This window comes from Cygnus atratus, chromosome 5 (assembly GCF_013377495.2).
Source record: "Cygnus atratus isolate AKBS03 ecotype Queensland, Australia chromosome 5, CAtr_DNAZoo_HiC_assembly, whole genome shotgun sequence".
NCBI classification, from domain to species: Eukaryota; Metazoa; Chordata; class Aves; order Anseriformes; family Anatidae; genus Cygnus; species Cygnus atratus.
The window spans coordinates 32,453,351-32,471,857 of NC_066366.1; the positions used below are offsets into that span (position 1 = coordinate 32,453,351).

Consider the following 18,507-nt stretch of genomic DNA (forward strand, 5'->3'; position numbering starts at 1 on the left):
CAAGGAAAAGCAAGCTGTGATTTTTTTTTTGATGAAAGCTTCCTTTTAGAGATGAAACCTCATTGATTAAAAAAGTTTAGAAAGAAGCAGTACAACAGACAGCTGTTAGTTTTACATTTAAGTGCCACATAATTAAAGCCACTGGTAGGCTAAGAATGCCATTGTATATACTCAAACTGAGAAACTAAAATAATTTAAACGTATCTTAGATCTCAGTTATATTTATCTTCAGCCTCCCAACTCAACTGCATGTGCCATGCAAGATAGGCGTAAGAATTGAATATATAAAAGTTAAAACTATCATGATCAGACAATTTGTTATTTTGCACAGGAAAAAAAGTATCATATTTGGGGTGGAGCACAATTAAAACCCAGCAGTAAAACAAAAAAGGTCACATTAAAAGTCCATGGCAAGAAGGACAAGATGATGTGCCAGTGAAGAAATAAGCAAATGTATACAAAATAGAGTAAGTACAATAAATATGCTTTGGATTGTTCAGAGATTAAATAAGAGAAGCTAGGCGACCAATTCAAATACATGAACTAGACATTACTTAGTAAGTGCCATTCAGCAGACTACTAAGAAAGTTTGCTTTGTTCTCAGACCATTCTGCATGGGGGAAAAATATAAATAAAGAGCCAAAGGTGCCAAGTAATTTCCTAGGTGATTATGTCAGTCAAAAGACCAAGGAAGATGCAGAGAAGTTCATTCATCCAAGATGCAGGATTGCTGCATTAGTTAAAAAACAGACAGTAGCACTCAAAATATTGTAATGAGGTCTCAAAAATTTATAGTTACAGCAACAAGCCTTCATACCTGTTCTGTTCTTCCTTTTCTCTCTTTCTGCTTTTAGCTCTTCCATTGCCTGAGACTTCTTGTCTAGTTTCTCATCCCGCTTTGATCGCCGCTCTTTGTTATGTGACATGACCTAAAAAGATGCACAGAAAATCACTCCACATTGAAGTGCAATAATTAAAACAGTTTGTTTGCAGACCTTGAAAACTTAAAGTGAAAGCTAACAAACTCAATTTTAAAATTGTGGAGTTTTTTTTGAAGTTTGTTTTTTCATAGTCTAGAAAAGGGGAAATTGATCTGAAGCATATTTCTTTTTTGTACTTTGTATCAAAAATAATTAACATTCATTCTTCAACATTTCTGCCACCAAGTTTTAGTTCCCAAACTCCTCCTTAAGATAATAAAAAAGGACTAGAGAAATAAAATTGAACTACTTCTGCAACTAATAAATCATGAAGAAAAATTGGATAAACGTTAGTCTCACTGACTACTACTTTTGCAAGGCCAATGCACTTGTTCTGTCTTCAGTAAAGACAAAAGATTTGTTAAAAGTACTAAAATCAGAACTAATGCAAGTCTTCTAATATTTTCCATTCTTACAGGTCTGTCAAGAAAAGCAAGTAATACAGAATGCAGCTTCTACAATAAGTATAAGATGCAGTCATTTAAGTCAAGTCATTTCTGTAAGGCACCATAAAAGAACCCTGCATACAATGGTTTTATATTTATGTGTGTGCACACACTCTACATATTATGTATACATATATATGGACTATATTTGTGTACATACATACACACGTACACATGTGGAGTTGAGAGGTGCCCGGAGATGAGACTCATTCCGCTTCATATGTGCCTGAAGGAAAATTCATCTTACCTAGCTTTATTTAGGTGTTAAACACTTATTTCACTAGAAAATAATGTAGGCTGAATTACCCTCTGGAGATGTCCTACTCTGTTGCACAGAGAGACAAGTGACAACAAGTGTAAACAACTAGTTCATAGATTGCAAGTTAAGCAAGATGAATACTATCTTATTCTGGGAGCGTAACTGCCCAGACTTTGGAAGTTAAGGGTGGGATCTTAACTTAGAAACTCAGCTATTTGAAACTATAGTTCAATTACACAGACTTCACACCCCGGGGAAAAAAGGTATTGTCCTCTTTATGCTAGAGATGGAAAACTATAGAATTACTTCTGTTCCTCTTAGCATTCAAGCTTTGCCTTCACACGTCATTTAAAAATATTAGAAGTTTCTGGCCTGCTCTCTCAAACTTTGACTTGTAGAAAAGACCGCATATGAAAAATTCCAGACAGCATGGCAGGTCTTGTCCCAGGAACTACAGATGTAGCCACAACTTTTTCTTCATTTTGTGTTTTCCATTGAAAGGAGTTATGAGTGCATTCCACAGCAGGCCAAAGATGTTAATCTCTTTTAAAATCAACTGAAAGGCTAAAGATAGCTTGAGCGTCTAAATGAACCAAATTCTGACCTTCTTACCTTGCTGTTTGACATTAAGGGTAAAATGGCAGGGGCAAGGAGAGGCAGCATCCCATCCCCTGCTGCCAAGGGAAAAGAGTTTCATTTCCTACCTGGGATTCTTGTATCTGTGTGAGTTTTTTCTTCTCCTGTTCTTCCTCTTGCTTTTTCTTTTTCTCTTTCTTTTCTTTCTTTTTTGCCGTTTTTAGTTTCTTCTTGATTTCAAACCTATTAGCAGATATTTGAAACAAAAAGAGTGCATGAGAGAATGCTCCCTCCCTGAGTGTGCAAAGTACCACTCAGATGCTATGTGAGCATCTTATGCTATCTTACGTGGTTAGTAAACCTCAAGGAACACTTCCACTGCTAGAAATGCTAGTTCTTATGCTGTTCCCCATTCCCCATCCTTATCTCCTCCCTTCCTTAAGAAAAATAAGATAAAGAGAAGCTGACCACAGAAAGGTGCAGGCTTACAGAAGGTGAGAGCTAACCTGAAGGGCTGGGAAGATCACGTAGTAACAGAATCCCCAGAAACCAACCCGTACTTCATCTTCGCCAGAAGAACGACCACTGCATGCTGCCTCCAATTATAAAAACAATTGGCTATTTCATGTAATTTGAATCTTAACAGTTAAAAACCCAGTTCTTTAAAACCACTATCATGCTAACTTTTTCCTGCTGAAACTTGACCTTCCTACTGGCATTGGTCTGAATACGAAAAAGTCATAGTGAGTACTCCTTCAGCTGCTACCGCACATTCCATCAGGCTCAGGACGTTTCTGTGATTTAAGCACTTCTATTTCTACCTTCCCTAAACGTGTCATCCTGAAATCTCATTTTCAGCCACTGTATTCAGAAAAGTAGTGATTCCACTGGAACCGTCCTGTGACAGACTCTACTGCAGCATGGACGGGATGTTGCTTTAGTGAAGTGTGCATGTGAACTAACACAAGCAAAAAAAACACAAATGCAAACAAAAACCACTTATCTTCCAGTAACTGAAATTCCAAATGTGTTATCCACATGCACATTGCATGGTCCATTCCTTTACAGTCCTTTACAACTGGATTTTGTAGACAAGAAACTGAAGTGCCAGATGAGCTTGTTGCCCTTTTACGCCTTAAACATGAAGCATAACACACAGGGCACAAGCATCGTACCACATGCAACATTTGCTGTAATCCCAATAAACTCCCAGGAAGACATACACATAGGCAGCATTTTGAAAGATTCAATTTGTAAAAAGTGAAATTGCTGTCCTTCCCAGCCTACGCTTACTTCTACCTGCCAACTCCTTTACACAGAACAGGACAAACTTGTTTAAGATTAAATCAGAAACTCAAGCTTAAATTGTTTAGCTCGTTTGCATCAAGTATTCACCAGTGGTCATTTTAAAACCAAAATATTCTGTTACCATGGACCTATGAATGAAAATCAGAAAAGTGGTGGCCTTTTATCTGATCTAAGTCAAATTTTTCACCCATTTTAATCCCTTTGAGGAGGGCAGCAGACTAGAGAAGACACTGAAAGTGGTATTAAAAGCACATTCAGACAGTGCTCTAGCTATGGCTTAGACAAATGAGTAGTTGATTGTACTGGCTTGATTCACACAACAGATGTTAGTCCTCTAGAGAAATTTCTCAGCAAGTAATAGAAAAAAGTCATTGAAGAGGGAAGAAATTGGACAAAACTTGCCCCACTTTCACCAAATCTTTTGTTAGATTTATGGAGAGGAAAAAATACTGCAAGGAAACTGCCTGACAGGGCAATATTATAGTAACAAATTAAACTATAACACCTATGGTAGAAATCCACAAATGACCCCTTGAATATGATGTCCAACACCACTCACTCTTCTTTCAACATCCCTCTTTTCTATTAGTCTTCCAACCAATTTCACATCCATAAAAAGGTAAACCCTAAAACTGTTCCGTGCTTCACCACTGTCTTTTGAAAAATTGCCGGAGCTCTTATGCACCTTACACTTCGCCTGCTTCTAAAGTATCAGCATATGATGGCCAATACAGAAAAGACAGAGGAGAAAGCAGTCCTACTGACTCTGTCTGGCACCTAGTGTCTAAAATTGTATACACGGCTAGAACAGTAGTTGGCAACCACACCCATTCAACACCTAGGAAATTTCCAGAAACAGACATTTCCAAGAACATGCAGAATTTCTGTTATACACTTCTAAACTAGCCTTAAGGACAATTGATGTGAAGATCTACCATGAAACATAATTTGCTTTAGTGTGCTGAATGCTTGGACCTTAAACACGAGAGCCCAGTCAGCACAGTCTCCATATAGAAAAGTCCAAATTAAGAATAAAGAAAAGCTGTCTGTAGAGAAACAGAACAAGCATTCAGCTGGAGAATATTTATCCTAAAACACTGGACACTTCAATCTCAGTTTCCTATACAGCAATAACTATGAAAAACAATGTGGGGAACAGCAATTTCACATGAACACACACAAAGTTTCTTTGCTTTATAATTTGACATTATGCAAACATTAGTCAGACTTCACTGCTTGCAGTCTGATGTGTTGTCTAGCTGTTTTCCCCATTTTTCTGCCCCGACCCCATTAAAAAAAATAACAACCAACATTTAAATAGGCTGTCTGCAAGTCACAGAAACAGAAATTTGAGTTAGAGTTCCATGTCTACTTCATAGAAATGAGAAAACATACATTTCGTACAATATGAAATACACAGAATATGTTATATATCACTGTTAATGTGTTGGATTTAGTTTCATCTGTTTAACTGAGCAGTGCATTGCAAAGGATTTAATTCAGAGCTGTTTACAGTACACCCTGTATGAGTTTGCTATCAAATATCAACAGATAAATTTACCTTCTCTTTAGCACTTCTCTCTTCTCTATCCGGTTAAACAGTTCCTGCTCTCTCTCCTTTTCTGTCATTTGTTCCAATCGAGCCCGGTCTTCTTCATCTCCCATAAGATCTTCTCCATAGCCATCATGGAATTCCTCATCTTCAGATGAAGAATCTGAATCCGAGCTAGATGAGGAGCTGTTGCTTTCTGAGTCAGACACCTCTCCTAAAACAAAGTCACAGGACGGTGAAACTCAGCTGTGGCAAAGCCCAACCACTTCAGTGTAGCATGTTAGCAAAGGGTATTGAGAATGAATTCTGTACTTGTCTTTCTCTATCCTTAAAGTATGCATATCATGAAAATTAAACCTTCAGAATACTTTAGTACTGAAAGACATACCTGCTACAAAAAATAATGAAACAATCAGTACTACAGGTGAACACAAAACATTAAGTAAAAATTCTTAGTAGAACAAGAAGATCCTAGGAGCTCTTTTGATTAGTGTTAGGGTCTGGAGGTTAGATTTCTATGCCTACATACTTACATCACTTAGCGGTTGCTTGGACACCAATAACTTTTAAGTGCATATGTGCACCTCAAATGCCACTACAAAACACCACCAATATTCCTTATTCTATAGCAACTTGAGGAACCAAAATTTGTCATTTGAAGACTGCAACAGCATGAATTGCTCCATCACAAGATGAAGTTAAAAAACACTACCCTTGTAACTGGCAAAGTCACAATGCTAGCTCCATCACTGTAACAAGCCCTCCACATTTACGCACGGGAACAGCTGAGTCCCCAGCAATATTGGGTAACACCACCTTTAAACTTGATCCAACTCCAAACGCTTTGATTATCTCGCTTTATCAACCACATTACACCAAATCCCAAAAGCAAACAGATACTAGAATTCTTTCCTCCGCTTTCATTCAAGCCTCAGCATTTCTGGAAACTTCCCGCTTTGTAACCTTACTCTGTCAACAGCCTTGATTGCATGTACGCATAGGTACAGGTTCAGTCACATCATGCATTGGTCTGTCTCCATTGTGCTTAATATTAATACACTTAAGAAAGCATGTGAAGGAACTTACAGTCTTAACTTTGCTTCTTAGTATCAACTGAAATCGTAACTAACCACCTGCAAACTATCATAGCCGCGATAAAAACATGAAAGAACACAGGAAGTCTGCCAAGCATAGGAACTGATTCAGCAGTCACATAAAAAAAAACTAACAGTTATAGTCATGATTTCTCTTCTTCAATTTCAGTATAAATGTGCAAGTACTCTGATTCAGAGAAAACATAAGATAAGCTCGTATTTGCATTATGTAACATTATACACCTTTCTCCTTGTTGTCACAATAATTTTGGGAAGGCAAAATACATCAATCAGAAGAAAATGCTACCCCAACTACAGATGGTACAAGCTTGAAAGAAGAGAGTTCTCCAGGAGAAAGTCAAGTAATCGAGTACGTTGTACATTCTTCAGTTGAAGCAGTATTTAGCAGTGCTTTTTTAATGGTGCACTTACAGCAATACAATGTGGAATTACATTATATGTACTTCAAGCTGTGGCAAGTTCAAGTTATCCAGACTACCAGTAACAGAAAGAAAGCTCTCTGAAGGTAGTCTTTAACATAACCATTTAATTTTACTCTTCAGCATGTGCGAAGAGGCAACTTCACTTGGAATTATGCTTTAAGTAGGTGCAGAGGTGTTCCTACCCTCTTCAGGTGCTGAGCTCTCAGCTGAGCTGTCTTTATCTGAGCTGCCTGAAGAGGCAGCTTTGTTTGTCTGTTTCTTCATGGCTCCTTTCTTCTCTGCTTTACCCGCTTTTCCCTTTTTCTTGTTTTTAGAACCTCCAACAGTCCACTGCAAGGAAAAAAAACAAAACAAGAAAGAGATCATGAGACCGGACTATCACTCTTCCCTCCCTCCCCAAAAACACTGGAGTAAAAACGACTGAGAAACAGTCTGATATCTGACAGCAACAAATCAATCGCACAAAAAGGAAAAAAAAATGCCAACAGGTAACTTGTTAAATGAAAGCATTTTATGGTGGCTTTTTGTTGTTGTGTTTTAGTTTTGATTTTTTAAAATAAGTTATCCCTGCAACCCAAAAGTTGGCAGAAGAGTCCTTTCGAAAACAATGAAGACTTCAGAGTTCAGTCTATAATATCCACCGGGGAAAGAAATTACTGAAAACATTTTCCTAAGAAAACAACTTAAATAATAGGAGTCTAACTGTATTTGTAAAGGCTATCTTCAGTTAAATACTATAAAATGGAAGAAGCAACAAGAAGTGTTTCCAGAATTAGTTCACTGAAGGGCAAAATTTAGATTTTATGAAAGCACACCAATTACATGAGTTTTTCAGAAATCTCAGTTTTGGCAGGAGTTCACAGTACCTGTATAATTTTTAATGCAACAAACCAATAGTATACTCGTTCACAGTACTGCCACCACCTTCTGCACCTTACGTACAGTGCACAAGTTACAATCAAATCAGAATCACAGTTAGAAAAAAAAAAACAAAAACAAGTGTCTAGGCTTAATTTTAATTTTGTCTTAACATCACATCTTCAGTTTAGGCTGCAGTTTCCCAGTTCAGAGCTTATGCCAGCACATACACAGAGACATCAACTTTAAACACCAGAGTCCCAAGAGAAGAGGCAGTATTTACTTTACCATGTGATTTCTTGTTACATTTTTCCATTGTCCTAACCACCTGGGTAAAGCCAGAAGGTAACAGAAGTGGTAAGGACTATCTATGCACAATTTTAAGGCTTTACAATATTTTGTACCTCACTATTTCTAGAAATTCTTCTAGGGGGAACCTAGATTCCCTCTTCAGGGATAAGATATATTTATTCTGAAATGAACTACTTTGAGTGTTATCTTCTTCATACCTGTATATTACTCTCACCCTTCATGCACATCATCTGTTCAAGCAGGCAGTCTACCCACCCCCTCAAGAAAATAATAAAAAAAAATCCTAATTCAAATAAGCAAAGACTCTTTTGCATAACTGAGATCTTGCACTGAATAATAGTTTAGTTAAAAGAAATTCTTTACATTTGACCTCTGTTGCATACAAACTTCAGGCTCCATCACATTTGAATACTACTTCTGTCTGAAGAGGCACCACCTTTAGATTGTTTTGAACCCCAGGTTTCTCCAAATGAAACTAACTTAGTAGTCAGAAGCTACTACCTCATCTCTTAATATCCTTAGAATTGCCTAGCTTTTGATTACAGTCACAACTGGCTTTGTACCATCCATATTAGTGCTCACTTCATCATCATCTATAAGTGTCAGGTGTGAATTCAAATTCATCTGCCAAAGAGCAGGCAGAAGTTCTCTTTTCTGCAGTAAAAGTAGAGATACCTAGCAGCGAGCCTTTGATTGCAATCTGTTCCCCAACCCATTATGCTCCACAGGACAGGTGAGAAACTCTGCTCACAAAGCATCTGGCTTTATATCAGCCTGAGCTGGCATTTAAGTCTTTATTGGCTCCCATATTCAGGTTTCACTTGTTTGATGTTACAGTGCTGCTGCCTAGCTTCCCCGGTATTGCCAACAATTTTCCTGGTCAACCATGCCCAAGTAAATCAATGAAGACCGAGCTTGTACACAATGCCAGCACACTCAGATCTCAACATCACGGAATCACCTCCTAGGACTAGGATAAGTGCATTTTGACTATTAGTTCAACAGCTTACCTACTGTTAGCAGACCAATGAAAACACAAGAGTGTGAAAGTGAGACTGAGCATTCACTAGGGAGGAGCAGAGCCCTCTGAACGAGGGATGCAGAGATGCTTCCTTCCCAGAGCTCCGTCACTTTCCAGTGTTACAACACTGAATTATAGCTTGCTCTTTAGCGAGAAAAAAGAAAAGCACAGAGAAAGCCGTATTATACACAGTTATATCAAGACCTTGAGAGGTCATGCTGAGATGAAAGAAGTTAAGATCAGATGGAAACAGCAGGACTTCAGTAGTTAAGAAAATGTTTAATAGCTGTAGATACACGCATTACAGAGTGCTGTTCTCAGCCTTCAATTCACAAGCAGGCTTGTGGAGAGAGCTCAGGGCCTGAGAGACGGAACTCAAGAGAAAACTGGGTGTCAACTTCTGAGCAAGATCAAGAAATTTGTCCTCATCTAGGACTTTTCACTTTGGTTTCTATTAGACCCTGGAGACCACACTATCTTGCTGTACAAGTGACCCCTACATCTTTCAAGTCACAGTAACTGGTTGTCACCTGCCAGTTTCAGTGCTGCCATAAAGCCAAGTTCTTCCTCAACTGCCTCAGGTGCTTCAGGGGCTTTTCAGCTACCCCAGTCTCTCATGAATGCCTGGTTATTCCTGCAACCACTACAGGACAAAAAGAAGGATTGATCAAAACCTGAGGACAAATAAATCACCTAAACCAGGACGTACTCAGTGAGAGGGCTCTTTTATGCTCACAGTTTGCTCTGCGGGCTCAGGGACCATCAGTTGTCATTTGGATACCGAATGGCCATTCAGTGTTATTCAGAGTGGGACTAGCCAACACCAAGTTTCTTCTTACATCAGAGGAAGAGATAGCCACATGTAGCAGGTTGGGGGGGGAAAAATAAGAAGAAAGAAAAAGCAATACAGAAAAACTATGAGTTGCTTGGCAACTTGCAGCCCAAACCAAAGTCCTGAGCCTGTCCCTCATGCTCTAGGCACACCCAGATCAGAAAGACAGCCACACGTTCACATGTAACGTCAAGTAAAAACGCTCACCCAGTTAAGAGTCAGCAGCATTTGGTTGCTCTGCTTCTCTTCCCTCCATCTCAAACAGCAAACAGTAACCATAGTTTCCAAAAATCTGTCCTCTTCTGCAGCTTCTCCAGGTTCCTTCTCCCGTGCTCCGATCAGGCAGAGCCAGTCAACGCTTCTCACATGCTGTCCACAGCCATGCCTCTTTGCACAGCCCCTCTGTTCACCACTGGCTCCACAGCCACCAGCTGGAACCCTCCATGGTTCCAGATGCAGCAAGTCAATAAACCCTGGCAGAAGTGTGCTGTAACATTGCTTTCTGCTTATTGTTCACTACAACTCAACAATAGAACATTATGGCTCAGCCACAGGAAGCAGCCAGAAAACACTTCTATTTCTCCTCCTGCTTCAAAGGTTCACAGTGCTAATCACTCACATATTTCCCCAAGTTGTCCAAGCTAAGCCGCAGTACCCAGAACGGACTGCCAATAACAAAATGCCATTAGAAATCAGCTGGATTTAGAAGTTATCTTGTGTAGTTGCTTTTGTAGAAGCTGATTGAAGAAAATCATTTATAGTTCAGCAAACCTAGAACGTATTTCCACTAGGGAGATGAAATGAGATCAAGGTGAGGGGAAAAAAAGTGAGCTCTGACAGTACAGTAGCCTGAATGCAGTAGTATTTTTACTGATGCTGCTCAGATAGCCACTATTCTCTTCTGTTCACACAGTACCCAAACGTATTATCCGCTGAAATTTTCTTTTGCAAGTAGGTATTCTCCCTGCTTTTTACATCAAACTGAGCAGAGGTGCACAACTGAGGTCACCAGCTTGTCCTTGCCTGATCTTTCCCTCCTGGATACATCTTTTATAAAGAAAGGGCAAATTATAAGCCGTAACTTCAAAACGAAACAGATCCCTTACCAACATGTTCCTTTCCTAGGCCAGATAAACTTACACACCATGACAACACAACAGCTTACGTGTGAAAAAGTACCTAGTGTTAGCCCAGCTTACAAACTGTCATCTGTTCTTTTCCATTAATACCTGAGGAAAAAAGAAGGCAGTCCTCCATGCAAGTCATCAAACTGCATTTCCAGCCTGCAGACAACAGCAGGCAGCGGAGATGTTGCGATACGGCAGCATTTACTGTCTTTGGGGTTTCTCAAAGCTGGGAGAACTCTGGAGAATTCCAAGAACTACAAGGAAGAAAACACTCTCTGCAACTATTGTTAAAACCAAATAGCGAATAGAAATCCCTCGTTACTTTTCTTGTCTGCACCTGTCATTCAGGGGGCCTCAAACAACTCCACAATGACAACAGTCCAGCAATTAGGAAACTTAAAGGGCTGTGTTAGGCAGGGAGAGGAGACTTGAGATGTTAACACCAAAAGGAAAAGGAGACACAAACAGGCAGAGGAAAGATCTTCTCAAGTCACAGAAGAGGTTTTGCCAGGAACTGGCTGAATGAAGGTTTCAGAGGTCACAACCCGCTTGGTCCTCCCCTATTGTCTGAACATCACTTAAATCAACTCACAAAAGGTAACTAAGAAAAAAGTGTACATCTAATGGGTTTAATTTAAATTAAGCTGCAAGTTAACATTTACTCTAGAATTATTTTGAGATGTCCATGTATTGAGAAACATGGAGACCTACTGAATGACAGTGTGGAGATGGCAGATCCCAAATGCCAACAAAGAAACACTCTCCATAATTAAAACAAACCTGAGGATACTACCAGCTGTAAAAACCTGCAAAGTTTTATTTTAGAAGCCTGGACCAAACAGCTGGAGATGGTGACGGCCATAAAATACTTGGCCAGCATACGCCTTGCACGACTGTCACCGAGCTACCATCACCCAGACCAAAAAAAGCTTAATCACTGCTCTAGATATGATACAGTGCCTCATGAATGGATTGTTTTCAGCAAAAGTTGCTTTCTTGATACAAAGAAAAATGTTCCTTCTGTGAAAGTTAAATAAATAAAATCACATATCCAATTCCAATAGCTACGTGAGCCTGTATCTGGAGCGCCCTGCTCCACATCAGAGCTCTTGCAGACACACACACACACCCTGTAATCCACATCCCCAGAAGTTATTCCCTCACTAGCTTGCAATTTGAAGTTACTTGCAGACCAAACTTTATACCTATTTTGTTCCCAGCTGGTTTACAATACTTCTGTGTATACGTTAGCCTCCATACGATTAGTCCGCACTATCCAGATTTGCGCTTGCACACTTTGGGATGTGCTCTTTAAGGAAAGCTTTATTATTCCCTGTGTTAATAGCTAAAGGAAGCTGTCTCCAAGGAAATCAAAATTACAAAACACGCAGCCTGTACACTTGTGTACAGGCAGATTAAACACACACCGCTTCGAATTCTTTAAGCTTGAAAAATGTACGTACGGCGAGGGCCCCACAAGACTAGAGAACCCACTCAGTCTTGGAGGCCTAACTAAGCAGTGTTATGAAATAAAAGCACACAGGGAAGACATTTAGCACAATAATCTCTACAATCCCATAAAAGACACCCCCAAAACAGAAGGAATACATGTAGCTTTTTGCTAATCTGTGGTTTACCAGAGTGCGTAAACTTGAACGCAGGAAGTAGATCTAAATTTTCAACTCCTTTCTTAATAATAGAGGCACAAAGCCTCCTCCAGGCAGACTGCTATTCAGGACTGACTTACTGTCTGCACAAACTCTATTCACTGTTTCCTCTGTCCCATAGCTCTTGACAAATCTTCAGCCACACCTTCTCCTCCTGGATCTGCACATTTGCAAATAAAGGCCTAAAACCAGACACTCACTAAACTCCAGCCTAGTAACAAGCATTTGTGACCTAACTTTTCATGTCCCAGAGGTATTTTCTGCTATCACCCTACAGCTGCTAAAAGGCACAGACAAACCCTTCACTACATTAGAATGAGCGTGGAAGAATGCAGTCTTATACCAGCATTGCCAACAACAAACCTTTCAGGAGAAAGAGTATTGCTGCTTTCTGTCTAATCTACACTGATGTTAGCAAAGCTGTTTCAACGGTCATCCAGGCTTCACTGCACAACAGAGAGGATCCTCTTACTGTGAGCGACACTGCTGGGATAAAAAGAAGAGGAAGAACCCAGAATTAGCCTACCACAACTGAGGAATACCATCCACACAATGTCTTCAAGACGCCATGAGGGTAGCTTGCTGACACACATGCCTCTAGCGCAGTAGACCCAGCAGCAGTTTGGCTAACACCAAACTGGTTACACGTGGCAAGCTAATAAATTGGGATAGCAGGCTCTGGGGTGGTCATGGCCACACGCTGCTCCACAGATAAAGGAGCAGTCTGTCTCCACGTCTGTGTCCAGCTTAGTACATCTCTTTGAGAAGGTGGCGCTTCTTATTGCGATGACCTGCAGTCATCGCTACTCATCTGTTGTCTGAACAGCGAGCGGTTCAGTCAATTTGGTCATGCATGTTCCACAGACACACCAAAAGATGATCAGTACGTATCTACTACTTCGCTGACGGCAACTCACCTTCAGTCCCTTGGCTAGGTAATGTGATTCAGACAACACAAGTCTTTGAAATGTTATAGAACCCAGTATCTGCACCATGAACACTTGATGTGGCCGAGAGATTTCACAGAAGTGCATTTGCACTAAAAAACACAACACATGGTACAAAGGTCTCATGAAATCCCTTGGGCACCGTTGTATACATGGCATAATTTGTACAAGTTCTTATTCTGTAATTCCAAAAATGCATCGTCTCTATCTACACTATGTTCCCCCAAACTTTCCTCCCTACAGAAAAACAAAACGCAGTGTTTAGCTTCCGAAGCAGAGATTTAGACTTCTTTCCTGTACGTGCAACATACTGATTATCCCAGAACATTTTGTGCTTGCCAGGAACCACAAAGGATGCACACGCTACAATACCTGCATGAAAGCAAATGCGTGATTAAGCACGTTTGCCGAGGGCAACAATTTCCATGCTGTTGCCTCCAAGTCCTCATCTTACAGGAAGTCCAGTAAAACCGTTTCGACTTTTAGACCCCTGCTCCTAACCCCCAAGATTGAGCAAACTTGAGACCAACCACAAGAATACTGAGCAAAACCAAAGTCGTTCAAGCAGGAACACCAGGCGGGTAGTCGAGTCTAGGGACGCCCACAACCGAGTGGCTGGAAGAACTACTACTGTCATAACCCAGCCTGTCTCACCCTGCTATGACAAGGAGCAGTTCAGAATGCATATTTCAGGCACAGGAATAGAAGCAAGTGTCCTAATTACCTCTTCTCTAAACCTTTCCCTCTTGCTACATGGAAGTCAGAGAGAACAGTATCAGGAAGAAATGATACACAGATTAGAAAGTTTCAATTGCACACTGCAACAGAGATATTACTGCATCTGCAAGTCTGTGGGTATAAAAATCAGATTTGACTTCAAAATCATGTTTTCCTAGCAAATTCATGAAGACATACGTTGCCATACTCCACATTTAACGGAAAGGTGGACCTCATTTGTAGTTATATATGCTAAATATATATATATATATACACACATATACATATATTTATTCCATGCGTTTTCAGAGATAAACACAGTACAGAAGAGTTTATAACCAAAGTGCTCTCCACACTCAAGTCTACATTTCCAGACAAGCTGGTCCCCAGGCAGCGTGCTGTCAGATCAGAACACACAAAGTTTCAGGCTGAGCGGTCACCCAATAACACACGTAATGTCTATAGTCTGTTCATAATTTTCTCATCCCTTATGTCTAAGGCACGTACTAGATGAAACAGTTGCAATTATTTCTTTTTTTACAAAGGAGTGCTTGAAACAGAGTTCAAGCTATATTTCTTTCAGAAATGCCTCAGTAAGAATACTAAACCACTAAACGTACTAGAACGTGTGCATTCTTAATGTGTATCGGAAGAACTCTCGCCAGAATCTCAAATTCTCATCAGTTTAACAGTTTATCGTTGGCCGACCCTGTGCGTCTTTGAGTTGCCACAATGAATAATTCTTGCTGTGGCATCAGGGGACGGGGGAAGCAGCACAGTTAAGTTTTTAAGAACAGATGGAGTAAGAGACCTCCACATAGTACAGATGTCTTTGCAAGCTTTCTGCAACACTACAAGAAGATCTTTTTACTCAAATAGCTATGTGACCAGTTTGTCAGATCCTCTGTTTTAATACGTCAATTTCAATTTTCACTTGTAAATGGAAGCAGAGGCTTTTAAGCAGCTCTAGAACATAGCACCAAGAACAAATAATAAGAACAGATCTAGCAGATACGCACTCCTATGCAATAAGTTGAGAAAACCCTAAAACAAAGTAATTCTAAACTCTCGCTTGCTTCACTTTCTTCAGAAATGCCGATAAAAACACACCATTCTATGTTCAAATGGTCAGACAAGCTATTTCACAATACGCTTTTGCTACTCAAAGTAGCAAAATAGAACAGTTTTAACATTAAATAGTCCCACCTGCTTTTACCACCCTTCCTCTCCGAGGAAGGAAGCTCTCTCCCAAAGCCAAAACCCTCTCCCTTGAATTCAGAGTCCAGGTTCAGCAAATTCGTTATTACTTCAACCACAAACTTCACACAGGAAGAACACTAGTTTTAAGAAGACAGATCATCAAACCATTCAGACCTTATGAACACAGGATTAAACAGGCAGTCAACTTTTCTACAGCCATACCAACTACTTTGAGTGAAGTTACAATTCTAAGCTTATTAATTACAAGAAACCAAGAAGAATTTGAGTACTTAACCTCTGGGCAAAATGGTTCTCTATCAGTTTCATCAACGGCTTGCCCCACTTTATAAAATCAGCAAGCTAAACATACTGTAATGATACATCCATACCTTCCATACTTCCATCGCATAGATACAGTCAGACAAATAACCCATAGGAAGTTCGCTGATAACATAACCTACTCACCTCATCATCACTGTCTGATGTCTCAGAGTCTGAAGATGCTGTAGGCTTGCTCACAGGTGGCTCCTTTTCTTCAGAGTCACTGCGTTTCCGTTTGGCCAATGACAAGAGCTCCTGGTGTGAAAACAACATATGTTTATTTTAAAACATCGCTATTAGTTTTACCAATTCAGGTCAACACATATACACCTTCTCTGTGATATCTGAGCACATCCCAGTAACACGATTATCCCCACTACCTAGAGAACAAAGTCTATCATGTTTCATAAATATATACATACACAGAACTCTGCGTAATACAGCTGGATGTTATGAAAGGATTTTGAAAATTACAAGCCATAAAGAGAAAATGCTACTGACATCACTTTCTTGATATAAAGAAGATATGACAAATTACTTTCAGGTCTGTGGTATTTATATACCACATTATTAGATGAAAATTAAAAAACCCTACATTGTGTAGCATTAACCCAAAAAGCCAAATGCCACTAAGGAGTCTAGTTCCTTTCTTTCAAAAAAGATTTGCAACTATACACTTACAAAGATGTCACGGCTGATATATTTAGTAAGACCGTTCAATTCCTTTTCACCATTCCTACATGCCACAGAATGCACTTAAAGCTTTGGATAGACACAGAGCAGGCACCAAGCTCAAAGGCTGGGAAACTAAGTAGAGCTGTTCTCTAGGGGAAGCACCCTCAAAGGCAACACAGGCCAGCAGAAAGAGCTAAATGGCTCACAAATAATCTCATCATCTGCTGTTCACAGCTTGTTCAGGTGACAGAGGGAGGCAGTAGTTTAAAGCAATCATTTCTGAAGCTGCATTACTGTCTTCGTAATCCATGACAAATTATTTAGTCTTAAAAACATTGCTTTGGGGCTGATGAATCTTAGCTGTGAGGAGAAATAAAGCCACACCAACTTCTGCAGTCTTGGAAAAACAATACTAGATCGGTCTGCGTTAGTTTCAAAACTGGAAGATTATCTCCACAGCAGAGGGATTTGAATTTAGTACCTCAAATGAGAACATAAACATTGCAGAAACTGATGGCCTAAGCTACTTACCAACAAAGAAATCTTCAGTTATTAATGGCACTTTACAAACCGTTTTCTGAAGACGACATGCAACATCAACAGAACAACAAATGGCTCTCCTTAGGAAGTTCCTGATGTTTTCTATAATAATTTTCTAAAATTCCCCTCTCACTAGCGTCTTCAAGTATAGTTGAACCCAGATTACCTTCCTGCGTGATACCTCGGTGTTAATATTTACTGCTTTTATGCCAAGCAATTTGCCTTCTTTCTTTCTACCCTTGTTTTTTCTCTTTTCCAACATTCTACATGAGAAAGGCTCCTACTCCTTTCGATTCAACCCGCTCAGGTCGCTAAGGAAAGCTGTCAAACATTTAACCGACAAGGGCCTCACTCAGCATGCTCTCCTTAAATCACACTTCAAGAACATCACTGCCCTGCTACCCAGCCATCATCCTTGCACATACATCTCTCTGCTGTTACAGTGGCTACAAACAACCCCCAACAACGCAGGTAGGGCTGCAGATGCATGCTTCCAGCGAGTAACAGAACGGATGTACAACCATGCCGCTATTCCACCACCATTCTGGGGCTAGCTCAGCTCCTCGTGTTTTCAGGCTCTGGGGAAGCTACAGGACTAAAACACTCATGATGAGAAGCTGGCAGCTCTAGAGGGATGCAAGGGACACGCTCTGCTCCAGTGTATTTGTCTAACCAGGTGTATGACTTGAATTTTCTAAGGCTCCAAGTTGCAAAAACATTTTTCAGTGCTTGTGGGTGGCTCTTTATTTTTACTTTTCTGCAACACAGCAACAGCTTCTCCATTAAACACCCCACAGGTCCAGCATTACGTTCCCTCAGCCATGCTGGCACAGTTAACCAGCCAAACTTCTGCACAGCCCAGGCGGTGCCGTGCGAGCCCTGACGCCCTTTTTTACCACATGTAGCACATCACCGACCCCTGCCCCGACGAGAGCTGGAGCCCTGGGGGGAACTCCCTTCCACAGAGAGGGGGGCTCCTCCTTCTGCAGCCCCAGCACGGCGAGCCCCACGCCGGACCCCCAGGAGGTGCCTGCGGGGAACTCAGGGCGTCCCCAGCCGCACCTCCGGGCCGTGTCCCTCAGCCCTGGCCGCGGGGGGAGCCCGAGGCACGGCCGGGGCTCACCGGGAGGCCCCCGGGCACCTCCCCGGCCCTCCGAGGGCCCCCCCGGTCCCGCCCGGCAGCACGGGGCCCGGCCCCGCTGCCCTGAGCGCCGGGCCGGGGAGACGCCGGAGGGTTCCCCCCCATCGGGGCCTGGCCGCGGCCGGGCCGGGAGGAGGAGGAGGAGGAGGAGAAGGAGGAGGAGGAAGGGGGAGATGGCGGCGCCGAGCCCCGCGCGGCCCGGAGGGCCCAGGCCCGGGCCTCCCCGCGCACCTGGTCCAGGTTCTCCTCGCTGCCGCTGTCCTCGGTGTCGGAGTCGATGAGGACGCGGCCTTTCCGCTTCTTCACCATGGCGGAGCCGGCTGCCCCCCTACCGCCCGCCCTCCCTCCCCGCCAACGGCGGCGGCGGCGGCGGCGGCGCGGCGCTGCGAGCGGCCCGGCCTGCCCCGCGCCGCCCGCCCGCCCGGGACACAAAGGGCACGGCGCATGCGCAGCGCGCAGGGGCGGGAAGCGGGGAGGGGCGGCCACCGCCC

The 18,507-nt window shown here is 41.7% G+C and overlaps 1 protein-coding gene across 1 annotated transcript in view; it reads right to left on the minus strand.

The window, feature by feature from the left end:
* Window positions 1–18,462, minus strand: part of RTF1 (RTF1 homolog, Paf1/RNA polymerase II complex component) — a 32,248-nt gene extending 13,786 nt beyond the window's left edge. Inside the window, 7 exon segments of the mRNA XM_035539701.2 lie at window positions 818–929; window positions 2,390–2,504; window positions 5,131–5,335; window positions 6,841–6,988; window positions 15,805–15,915; window positions 18,248–18,349; window positions 18,352–18,462. Of these exon segments, the coding sequence (XP_035395594.1) occupies window positions 818–929; window positions 2,390–2,504; window positions 5,131–5,335; window positions 6,841–6,988; window positions 15,805–15,915; window positions 18,248–18,349; window positions 18,352–18,462 (904 nt within the window).
* Window positions 18,463–18,507: the final 45 nt, after the last annotated feature.